The following is a 21327-nucleotide window of genomic DNA, read 5'->3' as shown; positions in this document are numbered from 1 at the left end:
AATGATGTGAAGCTAACATATGACTCTTGAATAATAAGATATGATTTATGTGAATTAGCGGTGTATACCATAATCCAATCTATGGCTTGAAATCCCCAAGGACAGTCTGTATACAAATGATGACTTTTGATTATTCCACTTTTTACCAAGCAAATTGTCAAGCTGACTTGTAGTGACAGGGCTATGTAGATATAGACTCCTGCAGAGCTCATCCTCTAGGCACAGCATGAAATTGTGCATGATTAGGATTAAAGTTTTCATAAAGTAAACACGAGTAAGCATTGATTCTTACATGGTCATTCCTTCCTAGATTTGTCAGTTACCTACCCTGATTATTTTCAGCCTCTAAAAGTGAAAGAGCCTGAGGAAAAAGAGGCAGCACTATGTTTCCTGTGTATGGATAAGGGAAGAGGGATGACACTGGGAAATTCTAGTCATTAAAAATAATCTTCAACTTTGAAATAGATTTTGAATGTTGAATCCCAGTAAAACCATATATAAATCAGTGGTGCTGGCTCTATTGCTTTTTTTGGCTTGCATGTATTTCAATTTCAAGAAAAAAATTAAACGTAAACCCCCTGAAAATTATACCTAATCATCTTATTGAAAAAGTACAAACAAATTAATTTTGAAGATGCTGATAACAGCAACCTAACAGTTAAATTGAATTTTGCTTCTTGAAACACAGACTTATTCAGGCACTGCTTTTTTGAATATGATATTATGAATAACTTTATTCTTGCAAAAAAAAAAAAGAATAGTGAAAATAATTTCAGTCCGTAGCTGCAAATATATAAAGAAAAAGAGATGTACTATGTAACAGTCCCACCTTTTTGGAAGGAGATCCATAATTCTTTGTTTAATCCAGGAGTACACAGGCAGCATTTAACAGGTGAATTGTCTTTCATAAGAGGAAAAGACTTATAGATGCCCCTTAAGAGAGCACTTAGCTCAGTGGACAAAAATGATTTGTAACATCATTACAAGTGCACATGGCTATTTATGATAAGCTGGAGTTTTCAGATTTAAAGAATGAAAGGAATAAATTTACTTTTAAAGTAGTAATGATTCTTTTTATCAAGAGGTGTCTCTTTTCTGCTTTCTGTAGAATTAGCTGGGAAATACAAGCAGCTTGTGTAGCATAGCAACTCCTTGAAGACAGTGTATCTACTAATGAGTCAGGGAGAGAATCATTCTGAGAGGGGTGCAATTATTATAAAAGTATACCAAGGTAAAAATACAGGCTTTGCCAAAACCCATTGCTTTCTATTGTTTGAGGGTTTTTTGTTGGGTGGTGGTTTGTTGTTGTTTATCTTGTTGGGTGGGGTTTTGGTTTGTTGTTTTTTTTTTTTTTTCAAAATATTTGTTTGTTTTTACTGTTTAACAGTTGAGAAATGTCTTTTCAGTTACTTGAGATGCCTGCATAATGCCTGTTCTAAACCTTATGTCTCTGATCATATAACAAAATCATAGGGATTTCCCTTTTTTATTTCTCTGTCCTACCTCTTTCCTTACAATTCCTCTGTGTCAATTGGAAGAGTTGGCTTCTACCCAGAGCCTGCCTTGGATATAATGCAGCTCTAGGGAAGGGATTATCTTTAATCTTGTGCTTTTCATAATGAAGTAATTAAATTCTCTTAAAACTGTATGTTACTTTACTTTCAAGAAAATAACTTAAAAGTATTCTAAAATGCTTTCTATTTCATTATGTGGTTTTTGTTTTGTTGTTGTTTTTTTGTTGTTGGTTTTTTTTTGGGGGGGGAGGGTTTGGTTTAAGTACAAATAATGGTTGTTCAGGACAACTGTATGTTTTGTTACTCTTGGTGATTTCAGTGATGAATGAACCCGTTCTTCACTGTAAAATGGTGTGGGACAGAGCATGCAGCAAGCTCACTACCCTGGACTTCAAGAGAGCAGACTTTGGCCTCTTCAGGAACCTGCCTAGTAAGGTTCCATGGAAAATAGCCCTAGAGGGCAGGGAGGCTCAAGACTGCTGGTTGATATTTAAGGATCATCTGCTGCAAGCTCAGGAGTGTTGTGTCCCAACTAAAAGGAAGTGCAACAAGAGGGCGAGATGACCTCCTTGGATGTATAAGGAGCTGCTGAGGAAACTTACAGAGAGTGGTGTCCCTCAGGGATCGGTGTTGGAACCGGTATTGTTCAACATCTTTGTTTTCCCAGGGAAGTCGCGAATGCTCCATTCCTGGCGGTGTTCAAGGCCAGGTTGGACAGAGCCTTGGGTGACATGGTTTAGTGTGAGGTGTCCCTGCCCATGGCAGGGTTTTGGAACTAGATGATCTTAGGGTCCTGTCCAACCCTAGTAATTCTATGATTGTGGGATTGAGTGCACCCTAGCAAGTTTGCCGATGACACCAAGCTATGTGGTTTGGTTGATGTGCTGGAGGGAAGGAATGCCATCCAGAGGGACCTTGACACACTTGTGAGGTGAGCTGATGCCAACCTCATGAAGTTTAACCATGCCAAGTGCAAGGTCCTACACCTGGGTCAGAGCAATCCCAGGCATAGCTACAGGTTGGGCAAAGAAGAGATTCAGAGCAGCCCTGCAGAGAAGGACTTGGTGGTATTGGTTGACAGGAAGATTAACATGAGCCAGCTTCAGTGTGTGCTTGCAGCCCAGAACTGCATCAAAAGGAGTGTGACCAGCAGATCGAAGGTGGTGATCCTGCCCCTCTACTCTGCTCTTGTGAGAACTCACTTGGAGTATTGTGTGCAGTTCTGGTGTCCTCAACATAAAAAGGACACGGAAGTGTTGGAACAAGTCCAGAGGAGGGCCACAAGGATGATCAGGGGACTGGAGCACCTCCCATATGAAGACAGGCTGAGAAAGTTGAGGCTGTTCAGCCTGGAGAAGGGAAGGCTGCGTGGAGACTTCATAGCAGCCTTTTATTATCTGAATGGGGCCTATAAGGATGCTGGGGAGGGACTCTTCATTAGGGACTGTAGTGATAGGACAAGGGGTAACGGGTTCAAACTTAAACAGGGGAGGTTTAGATTGGATATAAGGAAGAAATTCTTTACTGTGAGGGTGGTGAGACACTGGAATGGGTTGGCCAGGGAGGTTGTGAATGCTCCATCCCTGGCAGTGTTAAGAGCTTTAGGTGACGTGATTTTGTGTGAGGTGTCCCTGCCTTCAATGCAAATGCTCTGACCCCACCACCCAAGTCTCTGAAGGTGAATGCAGGGACTGTAAGAATGAAGACCCTATGTCCACTGTAGGAGAGGATCTGGTTCGAGACCATCTTAAGTACCTGAACGTACACAAGTACATGGGACCTGGTGAAATCCATCCGTGGTCCTGAAGGAGCTGGCAAATGAAGTTGCTAAGCCACTGGCCATCATATTTGAAAAATGATGGCAGTCAGTTGAAGTTCCTGATGACTGGGAAAAGAGTAATATAATCCCCATTTTCAAGAAGGGGAAGATGGATGAGCCAGGGAATTACAGACCAGTCAGTCTCAGCAGTGTATGGAACTACATAAATTACATACATGGAACTTTTTCATTCCATAGCACTCTAGTCGCAGTCCCTACTCATAGTCTTGATTACCAGTGGTGTCCCTGCCCATGGCAGGGGGGTTGGAACTAGATGATCTTAAGGTCCTTTCCAACCCTAACTATTCTGTGATTCTGTGTCGGGTGCAGCAGCCCAGGACCACACAGGGAAGTCCCTCCTGATGCATGAGGAATATATTTCATCTGTAGTGCTGCAGAAACATTGTAGAAATTGTTTGCTTTTCCCAGAATTCTACCAGATATTTCATATGTTGTACTGAAAGTGCTATTTGAATTTTTTCTGCAGCATATGGTGGGGAACTGTACCAACCTGTTCTGTTGTATGAAGTTCTTGGATTACCAGCTTAGTAAATGAAACTGCAACAGTTAACTTGGGGTGGATCTGTTTGAAACAGGACTGTTCTAGGTTTGTTGATGGCCTCCTTTCATTCAGGAAAATGAGAAAGTAGGAGATAGACTACAGCTTTTTGGTAGTGCTTTGTTACCCTCAGAATCTCTAATGTGCGTTAATAACAAGATTATGTTGATCTTGAGCACTGTTACAGCTTGTGCAGTTTCTGACTATGTAAGTATGTATGTGGGGTGGCAGATCTGTAACTCCTATGCATCAGGGATAGCATGATGTGAATTTGTAGAAATTTGCAATAAGAGAAGACCATGGAACTTGTTGAGGCTGTTCCTCATTCTTTCTCTAGTGGGATCTTAAGAGCAAAGCTTTGTCTTTTGAAAGTGTGTGGTTCTTGTTGGGTACCTGGGTGCTCTAAGCTGCCAAACACGTGTTAACACTATGTTATCTTTGACAGGACAATTTTTTGTAAGGAGACGTCTGAATCAGTTGTTAGTAGGTTTATGTACATGTATTGTAATTTCATAATACCCAAATTACTGGAAAAGAGATAGTAGAAAAGGGTTCCCAATTACATTAAGATAAATGGTAGTTCACAGTTATTGTTCACTTATCCCTTCTTTGCTCAGCAGTGTATGGAACTACATAAATTACATACATGGAACTTATTCATTCCATAGCACTCTAGTCCCAGTCCCTACTCATAGTCTTGATTATCAGATGGAATGACCTTAGTGGGTATCTGCAGTTCAGGTACTGTTGAGGCTGGTTATTCAGGTTGATCAAGCAGATTGACTCCTACCCAGTAATGTGAAGGCCAATGGATTTCCTCCACCCAGTGTATGGGAGAGGGAAATAAGTTTTCCTTTGCCCTTGCTCAGGATGCTGTCTCTTATTTAATGCACCTGGTAGGTAAAAGGTTTTAAATACAAGCTCAGTAGCTGCAAGCAAATTGAGTGTGTGTTTGATGAACTAGAGGCAAGATACCACTACCCGCAGATCAGTTTGACTTTTTGTATGCATGATGCTTTATTGGCACATGTGACAAAAAGAGAAAAATCATCCTCTGTCAAGAAAAGTTTTGGGGGGGAAGGGGGGAAGGAGGAAAGGAGAAGTGTTATACAGCTGTCAATAACAGCAATGAAAGTAAAAATAGCTTAGGTATGTTTGTGCTTTTGCTCTGTGGTAGGAGTTGTTTACCATCGTAGATCATAAACAACATGGTATTTGTACAGTATTTGTGTGCTGCAATATGATTTAGTCTTGCATTGTTTTTATAAAATTTTCTTATATGCATTATTAGGCTGAGATCTTGTTAAAAGTTAACTTGAATGTTGTAATCTCTTACCTCTGTTGAGTAAACTTTTATGGAATAGCTTATTAGTGGTGGTGTAGGAAACCTCCCAGTTACAGTGTAAATCAGAAGAAAGCAGAAGAAGGTAACTTTCTCTTGTCCAACATGAGTGTTTTGTGTTAAGTAGCTGCCCACACTGAAGTTCATCTCCATTTTCACTAGACTGCAGGCTGGCCTTCGTGGGAGTTCACCTCACCTGCTGACTGAGTATTCCTTATGGAACAGCTGATCTAACCTTTTTTTATTTCTCTTCTTGGAACATCCTCTAACTCAACAGTCATGTTTGTATGGTGGAGATTGTGCTGCACAGCACAGGGTATCTCTGTGTGTCATCTGTGAATTTGCTGAGAGTTCACGCGATCCCACTGAATTTTTAATCAAGACATTAAACAGTTTTAGACTAAGTGGTGATCCGTCCTGGAGGAATGATGATAGTCACTGTCCTCTAGCTGGACCTCACACAGCTGAAAGTAATAATTAGAGTCCCGTAGTCCAGACAGTTCTCCACGCACCTCATAATCTGTCTGGTACATATCTCATGGGCCTGGCTGTAAATTGGGCAGGAGTGTTCTTGGTAAACCTGTGCAGACTGCTCTCAGTCACATTCTGGTCCCTCCAGTGGCTGAAAGTAGCTTCCATGAGATTTTCTCTGTACTTCCAAGAGACTGAAGTGAGACTGATGGGACTCCTATTCCCTGCATCTTCTTTCTTGAAGATGAATATGATGTTTACCTTTCCCTAGCCATCAGGAACCTTTCCTAATCACCACATATTTTGAAGATGATGAAGAGCTACCTTGCAATGAAAATACCATCTCCTTCAGTACCCCTGCATCCAGTTTGGTTTCAGGAATCTGAGTGTCTCTGTGGATGAAGTTCACCTGAGCTCAGTCCACCTCTACTGTGGGCACTGACTCTCATCTGAAGGCTCTGTGAGGATGCTCAGGTACCTCAGAGGCCTGAGGAAACAAGACGGTATCAGTGTAAACAGAGGCTAAAAGAACATTGAGTACATAAGCCATGGTTTTTGTCATAAGGTCTCTTGCCCCTTGAGCAGTGGGTCCGCACTTACATTAGCCTTCCTTTTATGGCCTGTCTGGTTTTAGAAGCGTTTTTTCCTTGTCAGTCTTGTAATAGTATATTAGCTGCTTCCTATAGGTGCAGAGGATTTCTGTTCATGAAAATCACGAAGTTCACACCAAGAGGTAAAAGTTAAATTTTATACTTTTTTATAAAAAAAAAAAGAGGAAACCCAGCGTGAGTACATAGAATGATAGAATGTCTCTAGTTGTAAGGGTCCCATAAGGATCAAGTCCAACTCCCTGTTCCTTGCAGGACTACCAAAAAATAAACCATATGACTAAAAGCATCATCTAGACACTCCTTGAACTCTGACAGGCTGGGTGCCACAACCACTTCCCTGGGGAGCCTGTTCCAGTGACCAGCCTCAGTGAAGTACCTTTTCCTAATGTTCAATGTGAACTTCCTTTGATGCAGCGTCATTCCATTTCCCAACATGCTACCACTGGTCACCAGAGAGAGGAGATCAGCACCTCACTCTCCACTGTACCTTTTGTGGCAGTTGTAAACTGCCATGATGTCTCCCCCAGCCTTCTCCTGTCCAAGCTGAAATGCCCAAACAACCTCAGCTGCTCCTTTTCAGTCAAGACCTTTCACCACCTTGGTCACCTTCCTCTGCACACACTCTAATGATCTGGTGTCCTTACATTGAGGTGCCTAAAACTGCACAGAGTGCTTAAGGTGTTGCTGCAACAGGGCAGCACAGAGTAGGACTATCACCTCCCTTGACACATTTCTTAATACAGCCTGTTTGGTAATTCCTACATCATTTGTACCCTGGTATTAAAGTGTTAAACTGTTTTCTCTTGGCCATGTTTCTAATGCTTATCCAGTACCAGGCACTCAAATCCACTGATGGTTTTTTAAAGCCCTCTAATGCTTAGGAAGAAACATGTCTAACTCCCTACTTTTTCTCCTTACTTTTACGTGGCCTGTTACTGTCACTGTTGACTACATCAAAGACCAGCTGTGAGATTAGCTAGACCTCTGTGCTGCTTAAATATAGTCCAACTGTATTTTTGAGGGAACAGCAAAACTGTAATCAGAACTTCATGCTTCACATACTGATGAATTTGGAATCTGATTGCATGTCTGTTTAAACTGATTTGTTTAGAGCCCAGATGTTGTCTCACCTTGCTTTGCTAACACCAGCACTGGTGCCTTACTCCACCAGTTTGTCTAATCCCACTGAACTGTTGACTTGTGGAAGGGGCTGAGGGGAAGAATTAGTAATGTGCCTGGGTTTTGTCACTGAAGTGATTCCTTGTGGGAGAACACAAGTACAAGCTGTGGGTGGTCTTGGGTGCCTGGCTTCAGCATGGGCTCTGCCAGTGTCCTGCACCAATGAGGGTGTGCTCTTTGCAGCTATAAGCTAGGTGTAGCCTTACAGTGCAGAAAGGAGGAAATGAGTGAAAAAAAAACCCAACAAACAGTGCACATAGCATGGCTGGACTAGAAAGCTTTTGCTATGCTTCTGATTAGCATGCAATCCTGCTGCAGAATTAGCAGCTTGCTGCAAATGTTGTCATTTCCCATCTTTTGCTGTTCTGGTAGCCTTGTCTTAATATAGCCGTATACATAGACATGCATGTACACACTTGAGCAGTAAATGCTGTGTATGTGATGTAAAGGTGGGGACTTGCTCTAGAAGCTGGCTGAAGTGCATCTCCCAGGCTCTGTGTTTATGTGTTTGACTAATGAGAAGTGGGCAGTTACCCACTGCAGAAGTTGCTATAATTGTCAGATGAGCTCTTTCAGTAAACTTAAACTGGATGTATAGCTGTCTCTTTCCTAAATTTAGCCAAAAGGGAAGTGCATCTCAATTCTGTGAAGTGTTTCAAATGCAGGGACTTTTTATACAGATGATCTTGGCAAAGAAAACAAGTGTTTTGGAAGAGTTTCTGAAGAGTTAGTGAATGCTAGTATTAACTTTATTCTGTGAGAGGGAGGAGGAGGCAAGTGATTTAGTGATGTTTTTTTTTTTCTTTGATATGGAGTATTTTTATGAGGACCATATAATTTTTCTGACAGAAACAAGTTCGGCAGACAGAGGTGTGGTCTGTACCACAGGGGCCAAAAAGTTAAATTTACATGAGGTTTTCCCTGTCTTTTGTCTTCTTTACTGACCGTAAAGTCTGCAGTTTGAACTGAAGTTCTGTCTTACTTTATACTTTAATCATGCTAAAATTTTGAATCCAAGATTGCTGTTTTTCGTAGGGTTCAAAATGAAATAAAAGACTGCAGGATTCAATATACTTGATCTTTCCAGGGCTCACAGTTTGGACTGTATAAATTTTGTTGTCTTATTTTTTCATTGAATGGAACTGGATTTACCAAGTCAGTCAGGCCTTGGATGTCCTAATTCTATTCTTCCTAACCTCCTGCTGTAATGTGCTTGAGGTATGGGATGGGTCAGTCTTTCCACATCTCCAGTATCAGAGGGTGTTTTGGCCATGTGAATAGGTGACCAGACACATGGCATGCACTAAACCAGGTGCAATGTTGTATGGGAATGGGTGGAAAGAGAGAGATATTTCCTTGTAGGTACAGAGCTCAAGCAAAGCCAGCTTTGCAGGGCTTGTCAGACAGCAGGTACGCTTCTCTGGCATTTAGGGTTTGAAACAATAAATAAATTAATAGCTGTGCTAGGAAGTAATAAAATTCAGGCACAGTAGCACCGGAGTAGAAAACAGGAGATAGTTGAGCTACTCTCAGATGGAAGGCATAATCTTTACATACCTGGTAACTGTTCTGTGACAGTGAACTTAGCTATGGAAATGTACTAAAGAGTCCTTAAACTCAAGAAAGGGACCTAGAGCCTTGTTATAGCAAAAATGCTGCTTGATCACCAGCCATCCAGTTTACTGTACTCCAGATAAGCCAGAAGCTTGAAGCTGAAGATAGAGCTGTACAGCTTTCACCTTAAAACCTTAGGCTGTTCTTAGACTGTATATTTGAGGTGGTTTAAGCTTGTCTGGGTGATGAACTTGCACCCAGGCACTTGGTCACTCTGCCTCCTCAACAGGGCAGGAGTGAAAATAGGAGGAGAAGGTTCATGAGTTAAGGTAATGACAGGGAGATTGCTCACCAGTTATTGTCATGTGCAAAACAGACTCGACTTGGGGAAAATTAATTTAATTTTGTTGCAAATTAAAATGGATTTGGGTAACATGAAACAAAATAAAAGAAGAAAACACCACCACTGCTCAGCACCACCTTCCCATACTCACCCTCACCCCTTTATTCAGGACCTGTCTATCTCCACTAACCCAAGCAGCACAGGGGGATGGGGTTTGCAGTCAATCTGTAACAGCTCCTCTCTGCCTCTCCTCCTCCTCACACTTTCCTCCTGCTGTAGCATGGGACCTCTCTGTGGGTTGAAGTCCTTCAAGACCTGCTCCAGCATGGGCTTTCCATGGACTGAAGGGAAATACCTTTCCCAGCGCTCAGAGCACCTCTTCCCCATATTCTTGGTGTTCACACTGCAGTTTCTCACCTCCTCTGCCTGTGCGGTGTTTTGCCCTTACAACTATTTTCCGTTAAATGCTACCATGTTGGCCGAGGGGCTCAGCCATGTCCTGTGGTGGGTGTGTGACAGCCAGCTGTGTCTGGCACAAGGGACTTCCTTGTCCACTCCACGAGTGGCCTCTCCTCACAGAGGCTGCCCCTGCCATCCTAAGCTTCCCCTGTACCCCTGTACAATCTTCTTTCACTTTGTTTTAGTAGAAAGCAAAGATTACTGCACATCCTCATGTATGGGATGTCTGCAGACTGCAGAACAGTTTAGTGCAAGTAGGATGAACTGTCAAGTGTAGTAGGCTTGAGATAAAGTGTGCTGAGGACTCAGGTGTCATGGCAAGTGTCCTGGTTTCAGCAGCAGCATTTTTCTCCTTCTTAGTAGCTGGTGCGGTGCTATGGTTTTGACTTTGCACATGGGAACAGCACTGATAGCATCGATGGTTTTAGTTGTTACTAAGTCATGTTTACTCTGACCAAAGACTTTCTGAGTCTCATGCTCTGCCAGGGAGGAGGGGAAGACAGGAGGAAGCAGAGACAGGACACCTGACCCAAACTAACCAAAGAGGTATTCCATACCACAGCATGTCATGCTCAGTATGTAAACTGGGGGCAGTTACCTGGAAGGGCGAGATCACTGCTTGATCTGGCTAGGTATCGGTCAGCGGGTGGTGAGTGATTGTATTCTCTTCCCTTGTTATTTCCCTCATCATTGTTATTATTGGTGGTAGCAGTAGTGGTTTTGTGTTATACCTTAGTTACTGGACTATTCTTATCTCAACCCATGGGAGTTACATTCTTTCAGTTCTCTTCCCCATCCCTACAGGAGCAGGACGGGGTTGCTGGGGGGAGGGGAAGGGTGGGAAGAGAGTGAGCAGGCAGCTGCATGGTTCTAAGTTACCGGCTGGGCTTAAACCACGACAGCATGTAAGTGATTGAACAATTTATGGCATTTTTGAGGGGCTTGCATTGTATTTGCATAGAAATTGAAGGATATGATTTACTCATTATAAATAGAGGATGGCAGTGTGTTTACATTGATACATGGGCACTGTTTGCTGGAGAAGTTTTATTCTCCTACCAGTGTGATTTGCTTATTTTTAGGCAGGTGAAACTCTCCCTGTCTCTGGTAATGTTTGACTGACATGCTTTCCCTCTTACAACAGATCATGGTAATGCCAGATGGCACATCATTCTCTTCAGGACAGAGCCTCCATCTCCCCAACCTTCCCAGTAACCCCATGTCTTTTTCTGAAGTGAAGAAGAAATTATCTCATGGGCCAAAGGTGAGAATTATTTTGCTGGAACATACTTGAATTAGTGGTGCTTTCCCTGGGAATTTACTAATATTTCTAGGTATTTTTGCAATCTCATGACATAGTCCAGTGATAATAGGTCTTGATATTTCTTTGTTGTGAACTTATCATATTAAAATAATACAGAACAAGGATTGCTGTCAGAAAACGTGTCAGTGGAAGTACGGCTTTTCTGGTTACTGTATATATGTAATTGTTTTCTTACTTTCCTAGGAGAAATTCTGATGGTCTGTTGTAGAATTGGGTGATTCTGGTGATGGAAGTGTGAGCTACTGAAATGTAAAGAATGTGAGGAAATATAATAATTGTTTCATTTATTAAATATTTTTAATACTTTTAAAGTTAATTGTGTAAAGTGAAACCTGAAGATGTGCTCTTCAAAATTTTTAATTTTTTTTAGATTTCAGGGGTTAGTTCTTTGCTAGGTATTTCAAAGACAACAATGTGTCATCAGTCTCTAGAAAACAAAATTGAATTCCCAACCTAGAACATGGTAAAAAGGTATAGTCCAATGAACCTTCTGAGTACAACAAGTAGACCTTTCTTTAACAGCAGATAATTTCTTCACTTTGACAAAATGCGTTAATGGTGTGGGAGAATAAAGAGTCTTGAAATTTATTCAGATGAAATGCAACACAATGATTTGCTTCGTAAATGAATTATCATGTATGCCTTTTCTCCATTCTGTTAAATTGTTTGGGGTTTGGCTTTCTTTCTTAGCATCTTATCCATTAGAAAATGTATTTCAAATGTATTTCAAATTTTGCAGTGTGCATATTGCAAGGGACTGTACACAAACTTTCATGTTTGATAGCTGTGCCAATCTTGTATCTTGTAAGAATGGTCAGATAATGAACTATGAAGTAAGTGTGTCCATTAATAGGAATGTGTCACAACAATAAGAATGCCTTGGAATTTTGTCAATGTTGCTTTCCTAATGAGGAGCTGATGTAAATTCTGAGGATTGGACTGAAGTTGCTTACTTTGGCATGCTAGAGTGACTGCTTAATGCATAAAAAAAAGCATGTGGCTAAACCAGGTGCTGAAGATAATTTTTTGAGTGCTCAGACTTGGATACATCTCCATCTACTCAAATACTGAAGATGAGTTACTTCAACAGTACCGTCTATAGTAGGGGCCTTGTGAGGTTGGGTAGCATTCTATAGAGTTCAGTTTTCAATCACTTCTTCAGATTCAGCTGTAATGTTGATTAACCCATGTCCTGCCTTGTATGCCAAACCTGGTACACTTAGATTTGCCCTAAATAAGCAACACAGACACCTGCAGAAGTATTCCAGGAAGGTACAGACACGATACCGAGTCATACACTAATGCTCTATCTAGTAACAGTACGAGGTAAGTCTTGACTCTCCAGTTTAGATTTTTTCATAAGCAAATGCTGCTCATTTTTTGAACCATATTCAGACAATGAACTTTTGACTGGTGTAGAAACCTGACAAGTGTAGAGTGTGGTTGGGGCAAAGCATGGTGAAGGGAATATTGCATGTTTTCTGCACTCATCCTTATGAATGAATGTCTGAAACCTTTCAGTTGTGCTGAAGCAAGCCAGCCACCTGCAGAGAGTCTGACCCATAGCAGTAGCAGGTTAGACATGCATCACATTCTACGGTTGTGTTCAACATCTGTAAAATTGTTGCCCAAGTTTTGGGTGTTTTTTAACTGGTTTCAAAGTAGGGATGTTCAGCAACAATGCTGTTCATGTGAAATCACTCTTTTCAGCCTTCCATGCTGATCACTGGAGTTTTTAACAGTGGGAGGAGATGTTATATCAATACACTGTTTCTTGCCAGTCAGGATAAACACACAGTTTTCCCCCTCCTTCCAACAATCTATCTCTTCCTGTGCAACTTAAAACACATACTAATAAGTAACAGTTCTTTTATCTCATGAAATCATAGAATGGTTTGGGTTGGAAGCGACCTTAGAGATCATCTAGTTCCAAACCCCTGCTATGGGCAGGGATACCTTCTGTTAGACCAGGTTGCTTACAGCCCTGTCCAATCCAGCCTTGAATGGCTCTGGGCCCCAGTGATGAGGCATCCACAGCTTCTCTGGGCAACTTGTGCCAGTGCCACACAACCTTCATATTGAAGAATTTCTTCCTAGTACTAATCTAAGTCTACTCTTGTAAATAGATTTGTAAAAGAGATGTAATTTCTAAAAGAGTTGTAGACTTGGAAAAGAGTTGTAAGTATCTGCCTTACTTAAGATCATCAGTTGTTTTTGAGAAGTGGAGACATGAAGTAACCTTGGGTTTAGCATAACAAAGAAGTTTGAATTTTTTATTATAAATCCTGGGAGTGGAGAAGCTTTGGAGTTTTGTCTTATGTTTTCTGTTCTGTTTGGAAGCAGGAGAGTTCCAGGCAATGTGTAAGCAGGTTTTTGGTTTTGTTGTTTGGAATAGCCCTAGTGATGGAACAATTTCAATGTCTACATTTAATTTAAATATGCCTCTACAATAGGAGCTGTAGAAAGGTCTTGGTAGCTCTTGGTCTTAAGTTGTTGTCCTGGGTGTAGCAGTAGCAGTCAGTTTTTCTTCTTCTTAGTAGCTGGTGCAGTGCTGTGTTTTGACTTTCAGCCTGGGAACAGAGCTGATAACACCAGTGTTTTTTAGTTGTTGCTAAGTAATCTTTACTCTGACCAAGGACTTTGTGAGTCTCATGCTCTGCCAGGGAGGAGGGGGCCGCAAGAGGAAGCAGAGACAGGACACCTGACCCAAACTAGCCAAAGGGGTATTCCATACCACAGCACGTCATGCCTGGGGAGGTAACTAGGAGTGCCCCGGAAGAGCTCCTCTCCTCCAGGTCGGGCTCGTTTCAGCGGGTGGTATTGTATTCTCTTCCCTTGTTATTTCTTTTATCATTATTATTGGTAGTAGCAGTAGTGGTTTTGTGTCATACCTTAGTTACTGGACTGTTCTTATCTCAACCCGTGGGAGTTACATTCTTTAGATTCTTCTCACCATCCCTCCGGGAGATGGGGGGGGGGAGGTTGGGTGGGTGGAGCTTTGAGTATGAAAACCAGAATCTAAGAATGTTTGATTACCCGCTTGCCGTTACAAAGCACCACAGATGCACACACATTACAAAGCACACAGACTTTCTGGTTAGAGAAGAATCAGTTGAGACAGTAAAACCAGTGCAATGAAGTGGTATTGTTGGTTTAGCATTTACTTATGAAAAAAAGTACAATGCAGTATGAAGTAGGAGAGAAATGACAATCTGCTTTCTATCACATCTTCTGAAATAACTATTCAAAAACATAGATGCTTGTGTTTTTGAAGTTCCATGATTTTGTGTTTTAACTTAATGCAGATGGCATTAGTGAGCCCCAGTACTGTGATTCTGAAACAAAGCTTTAATCTTGGAAATACAGAGGACATGCAGAAATGCATGAAACCTTACTTTATGAATTTTCTTAGAATACAAAAAATGGCTGCAGGCTAGCTAGTGATAACTTGTGTTGGCTTTAAATCAGTGGTATTACTGTGCTTGTATTATGTAAATACTACATGCACAGAATACAGAGAAGCAGCTTGATTAGCTTTGTTGGGATGATTGTCTTTTGGAATGAGTGTAGTGTCAGCTACAGTGAAATGAGGTTTACTGTATAAACAAAATTCCAAAAGATCTTATTCCCGTGAGTGACCAGGAAAAAGAAATAAAATTGGTTTATGCTCCCCCTTTTGGATTTCTATGTCAAACCAGTGAGCCTTGTAATTCTCCATCTGCTTCTAATTCTCCTGATGTCATTGTTCATAGTAGTTTGGAGGGCTGGACAAGCTGAAGTGTAGAAAGCTTTCTAAATGTGTGACGCTAATAATCTGCAAGAACTAGCAGTAGGTAAATTTGTTTACAGCATGCAGCTAGCAAAACACAGTATTTGTGGCGGCTTTCAAAGTGTTGTGGTTTCGATTTTGTTATGGGTTTTTTTCACCTTTTTTTTTCCCCTCCATAATCAGTGTTTTTACTAAATAGTAAGCACATTTGTATTCAACAGTAACCTGAATTTCCTTGAGCAATTTTTTATTTTCTTTCTCTTTTCCTCTTTAGAGCAGAAGGCATATTTGAGACTAATTCCAGTCCACTGGCTTAACATAGACAAATCTTTTCAATAGTCATAACATTATTTATTACAAATGAAAATAATGCATTTTTTTATGACCACTCATACTAAATTGTAGACTAAACTCAGAGTAAAGTAAACTGGCATGGCCATGCCCGTGTGCTCGGTTTAATGACTTCATAAAATTTAATGAACCACCCCTCCTTCCCCCCAACTGCTTCATTTGCTAATTAGGTACTTAATGTCTGTCAGCAACTGGATAGGTTTGAAATGATTTCCAGAGGATACTGTTTATTCAAAACCATTTCAACCAACCTGGGAATTATATGTTGTGTCATGAAGTCAGAATCCCACCCTGCAAGATACACAGAAAATTCAACACTTTTTTTCCTTTGTAGTTAAAGACTTTAAAGTGTTTTAATCTGCAAATATGTTATCTGTTGAGCAGCTGTCACAGCCCCTTTGCACATCTCAAATTTACAGGACAACGTACTCTGTGATTTAAGTATTATTTCACAAGGTTATTAAGAAACAAAACAAACACACAAAAAAAGGGCTCTATCTGCTTTGTCCAGACTGGTGAATCATCATGTGAATTCATTTGTTCACCGCTCAAGTCAACGTTCCATAACTTACAACTTCTAATGCTTAGTCTGTGCATTTAGGAGAAGCAAAAAGAAAACAAGAAAAAAAAAGGGGGGGGAAAATTGATTGCCTAGCCATCATAGTTTAAGCATAGCTAGTAACTGAGTACCACACAGCTGTATTCTCCCTTCCCATCCTTCCCTGCCCCATGCAGGGCAACATGTAGAGGAGAACTGGAAGGAGGTAGAACATGAGGGCTGAGATAAGAGCAGTTTAATAATTAAGTAGAATAGAATAATAATTAAAATTAATATTTTGAAATAATAATGATAATATTAATATAATGGAACAAGGAAAAATGAAAGTTCAGAAAACACAAGTGGTGCTCACCACCTGCTGCTTGATACCCAGCCTGTCTTGAGTAGTGATAAACTCCACACCCATGCAACTGCCAGCTCCCCTGACTTTATATACTGGGCATGACATGCTGTGGTTTGGGTCAGGTGTTCTGTTTCTGCTCCCTCCCAGCTTCTTGTGCCCCTCCTCACTGGCAGAGCATGAGAGATGGAGAAGTCCTTTGTCAGGGTAAGTGCTACCGAACAACAGCTAAAACATCAGTGTGTTATCAGCATTGTTCTCAGACTAAAGCTAAAACACAGCACTGCCCCAGCTACTAGGGAGAAAGTTAACTCTATCCCAGCCAAAACCCTTATCTGTATAACACTGGTGCAATATTGTAATGCAATATATTTGTTGAAGTGTTTCTTTCTAAAAGTTTCTTAGATGATAGGCAATATATAGTTAAAAATGCTTATAATCAGCTTGGAAGTAAGTAACCTAAACTTGATCAGCTTGACCGTAGATTCCTGTAAATTGAAATGTCACTTTGCAGATTGAAAGTCATATAAAAATAAAGCTTGTTTCTGGAGAGGGTACTACAGGTGATTACTTTTTATAACAGTGTAGTTAGGCTACTGGGTATTTTTGAGGTTCTGAGCACCTACTGCTAGTAGTTTTAATGAAAGTGGAAGGTGGGCAGTGCTGGGGCTATCGTCATCTTTTGAGAATTCCTAGATCTTAATTCTCAGAAGAAAGAATCCCATATGACCCATAGCATATGCTTCAGCTCCCTTTTTGCCAGCTCTAGTTACAGGTCACCACTTTCCTCCCCACTTCGACTTTCCAGATTCAACTGAGTGAAGAATTCTGCTCTTTCTGCTTTTGCCTTTAACATCTCTGAGTCATCACCCTTTCAGAAATCCATCATGTTTAGTTGATTTTAAAAAATGCTATCAAATATTCAGCAGAGACAGCAGCAGTAAATACAGAGAAAAGCTTTTTTAGTCGAGTAGGTTTTCCATAAAAAGACGTTGACTGCTCAGATGTTTTGTGTCAAATCAAGTCTTCCATATCCAGGCTGGACCCAGATTTATTATTCTGTATGAGGGAAAGGATCTGGCAAAAGCTGGAAAGAGAATCACAGTAGAGAAGTCAGACTTTGCCTGCAGTGTAACAAGAGCATGTTTCGCTCTGATCCTGAAGTAATTCTGTTGGCAGTATATGGTTCTTAGCTTGATCTTTCCTAACATTTATTTTTTTTCTCATAGCTAATCAACACGGTTAAAATTTTCTAAACTGTCTTTATGTTCATCTTACAATGTTTCTTAAGAAACGTAACTAATTCTTAAGATAAAAAATAACTTGTCTTGCAGATATTGACAAGCATGGTAACTGCTCATGTTCCACCACTTTATTGCAGATAAGCTGCCCCAAGTGATGGGGTTTGATCTGTTCTTAAATAGGCATTTGCATTTTCTGGTTTTCAATCTGCAGTTCTGAGTTTTTAATGTGAATCTTGTATCCATATTTAGTCTGTCTTTCAGGGCTCTAAGGCTTCTTCTTGGGGGTTTTGTAAGTTAGATTTTGTATCTCCCTTTTGCAGGACCCAACTAGGATTCTGAACACAAGTAGCAGCAGCAGTAGTAATAGTTTTTCGAAGACCCACAAGTTAACAAAGGAGCACAAGGAAAAGACTTATAAAGACTCAAAAGAACATAAAAGTGCCTTCAAAGAACCTTCCAGGGAACAGAATAAATCTTCCAAAGAATCCTCTAAGAAACCCAAAGAAAACAAACCACTAAAAGATGACAAAATAGTTTCTAAGATGGCCTTCAAGGAACCCAGACCTGTACCCAAGGAGCTGAAGTCTGAAAACACCCCCATCCTTACTGTAGCAGGTGGGCAGCAGCAAGAAAAGAAGACCCTCACAAAAAGGCCCCCTACTGTGGACTCTAATGAAACTTCAGCAAAAAAAAGAAAAAAAAGTGGCCCAGATTTGTTATTTAAAAGCTTCTCTAGTGCCCCACCACTGATTCTTACTTGTTCAGCTGACAAAAAACAGACAAAGGATAGATCTCAGCCCAAGGTGGGAAGAGTCAAAACTGAAAGTGATACACTGGAAAGGAAGACACCTACTCTGCCACCGTTTGATGATATTGTAGATGCCAGTGATTCTGATGTGGAGGAAAACATATCCTCCAAATCTGAAGTAAGTGGTGTTTGGTTTTGCTTCATATGTGTTTAGTCACAGTCTGTGGGATTGTGCACTATATTTGTTTTTTCCCCTTCCTTTCTCCTGTCTACTGGCAGATTGTTCAAATTGAAGGATGCTGACTGCCGGCTGTTCAGAGTTCTGCATGCCCTCGTTGAATTGTATTGTCTATTCAAGTCTACTCGATTTATACATCTGTCAACATTATGACAAATGAGCATATGGGAAAAGGCTGTAAATAATATTGCTCCTCTGATCTTGTTCTTTTGAATTTTATGCCTCTTCTGTGGGAAGAGGAAATTGATTTAAATGCTTATATTTCACACCCTAAATCTGTGTCCAGGTATTCAAGAATTCAGTAAATTCAGGAAAGGGTTGCATTAAATCCGTATTTGTTATTTTTCAGCTAAAAATAGCAGTTCTGTGAATTATGCCACATTTTTTTGGAGGAGGAAGAGCGGTTCTTAGAATCTTTCTTACCCAAGAAGAAAGACAGTTTTTTGTGGAAGTTTGCTTTCCTTAAAATACTTGTCTACCATGCCTGCTCATCTGTTTCAAGCATCATTTGCTCTTGATGATTCGGATTTTAATAATTCCCCTAGGACGCTTGGGTTTTAGAAGCATCTTCCAAAAAGAAATGAGAAGGGATGGGAAGAGAATGATTGTTTGGTGCTTTCATTTGTGCTCATGACTAGAGGTAGTGTGCATGGTAGAGAGGAAATTTTCCCAGCCATGCCTGTTCAATTCTCTTATTTTTCTGGTTTCTGTTGTGTGTCTCTGTAACTGCCATGAGATTCATAGCCCTACTTGCCCTCTCTGGAACAGACAATAAATACACTGTTGTGTGGAGGTGTCAACATTAGGTTTTTATTTCACAGAAACTTGCCACAAGGGAGAAAGTAATTTATTTCTCAAGTGACCTTTTAATGACTGGTCCCTTAGGGCATGCAAAGGCTGTAAAATTTAGAATGTGTAGAATAGTGCAGGCGCCTCATTACAGCATGGCACTGATGCTGTGGTTGGGGTGACATTCTCATCTGGCTTAGAACTTAGACATTTGTCTTTAAATCTGAAAATGGTTCACACTTGTCACCCTTGGTGTGAATTAATTTTTCACGTCTTCAAAAAAAAATGAATATTCCATTTTAATTTATGACAGTATCCTTAGGACTTGCTACTGATCCTCAGTATAGCTAGATAACTGGAATAGATTTTGCTTTCAGATTTCTTGTTCTTTCAAATAGGTGCCATGTAATGGCACATTTATTGGCAGCAGTGGGTCTTGTCTTTTTTCAAAGACAAAATAATTGAGGGGAGCAACTTCAATGCAACTGGAATTTTACAAATGCAGGCATCTCAGATGTGTACTGCATAGCAACTTGCAGATAACTGATATGTGAAGGATATGGATGGTCCTTAAAACTGATCATTTTAATTGTTGACATGGGTTCCCTCTGTCTTGCAGCTTCTTGCCCATTACCAGTGGTATCATGGTATGCCCTTGTGGTTTTCATAGGATGACACAAGTCCACTTGCACTGCTGTTCATCATTTGTCTGCAGTTGACCTGCAGGACCTAAGGAATTCCTTAACTCTGTACTAAAGCAAAAAAGCAGATTCAGTTCTGTGAGCCACTCTTACTGGGAGGGAGTGTACTGGAGTCCACTCAAAGAGAAACAGATCCTGCTGGTCTAGGCTCTGGTGTATTTTAACATTGACATGTTGGATCATGGAAAATATAGGTCTTCAGTGGGACTTATTTTTAGTAAAGATATCTAGAAAACCCAGAATAATTTCCTAAGGTGCCCATTGATTCACACCATTGTTAGTGCTCTGTGAAAAAGATCTGGGTAACCTGGTTAATGAGTGCCTACAGAATTTCAGAGAGTTGTTCCTTCTACACTTTATTGGCTTTTGAAGCAGGGCTGCTAACAAAAGGCGATTGAGTAGTGCAGTAGAGGTACTTCTCTGTATGTTGAAAAAAGTAGTTAAAATTTTTTGTATGTGTTGGTGGATTCCGAAGCATGAAAAGGAGTGCTTGTCATGCTTAGCAGTCCTTTCAGGAGAAGGAATAAATTTTGCAGCCAGATGCATAAAAGGTATATCCTATAAAATATAAAGACAAAAAAGCTTCAATGTTACAGAGACAGAAAATATGATAATGCTTTTGCTATACAGGAATGATTATTTCAGGTCTGTTAATGATTCATGATGCTAACCAGCATAGTTGCTTGAAGTTGAGAAGACACTTCTTCAGTGATGTGTTCTGACATTATAATACGCTGTAAAATTCAGTCAGATGTTATTTACCGCTGTGGTACAGTTACAGTGGCAAGTACTGTACCATTGATGAACAAAGAATATATTATTATTTGGGAATATATATATGTATGTGTTAGTAAAGTATCCAGGATTTACTCCTAAAGTAGCTTTAAAAAAAACAAAACCACAAAATCCAACTCAGCAAATTTGGGTTAGATATAACAAATCAGTTTGTAAATCAATATGTAAAAGAAAATTGTTAAGTTACCACAAAAATACTGTCTTCAAATCATGTGCACTTTTTTGCTAGTTTAAGTTATATCTATGACATAGTGCAAACGTAATTATGTATGAATTGTAATAAAATTATTAATAGCTGCGAATACAAGCATCGTTAAACAGAGGTGCTTTTTCACTGGGTATGTGCCACAGGAAGGCAGTGCTGCTGTGCTCCCCTGATTTCTTCACATACAGCCCATCCACCGAGTTGAGATGGGGTGTATCCTTTCAATGAATGGACTCAGATAGAAAAGCAAGATATGCTTGATCCTTCTCAATATTGGCATCATGCTCTCTACCCAGTTCTAGGCATTGACTTGAAATATTGGCGTTTGCCTTCACAAAGTGGAGGACGTAAAGGTTTAGCACTCTCCAAGTGAGGTGGATTCTTTGTCATGTGGTAGAGCATGTCTGCCAATG

General features: G+C 40.4%; 1 protein-coding gene across 1 annotated transcript in view; it reads left to right on the top strand.

Annotated features, from left to right (window-relative positions):
- The window catches only part of MLLT3 (MLLT3 super elongation complex subunit), a 126888-nt gene that overhangs the window by 77183 nt on the left and 28378 nt on the right, over positions 1-21327 (top strand). Inside the window, exons 5-6 of the mRNA XM_013130556.3 lie at positions 10996-11115; positions 17759-18364. Of these exons, the coding sequence (XP_012986010.2) occupies positions 10996-11115; positions 17759-18364 (726 nt within the window). The remainder of the gene's footprint in view (positions 1-10995; positions 11116-17758; positions 18365-21327) is intronic.

The sequence above is a fragment of the Melopsittacus undulatus genome, chromosome Z (assembly GCF_012275295.1).
Source record: "Melopsittacus undulatus isolate bMelUnd1 chromosome Z, bMelUnd1.mat.Z, whole genome shotgun sequence".
Taxonomy (NCBI): domain Eukaryota; kingdom Metazoa; phylum Chordata; class Aves; order Psittaciformes; family Psittaculidae; genus Melopsittacus; species Melopsittacus undulatus.
The sequence above is the reverse complement of the archived record's forward strand: the minus strand, read 5'-3'. Positions and strand labels throughout refer to the sequence as shown.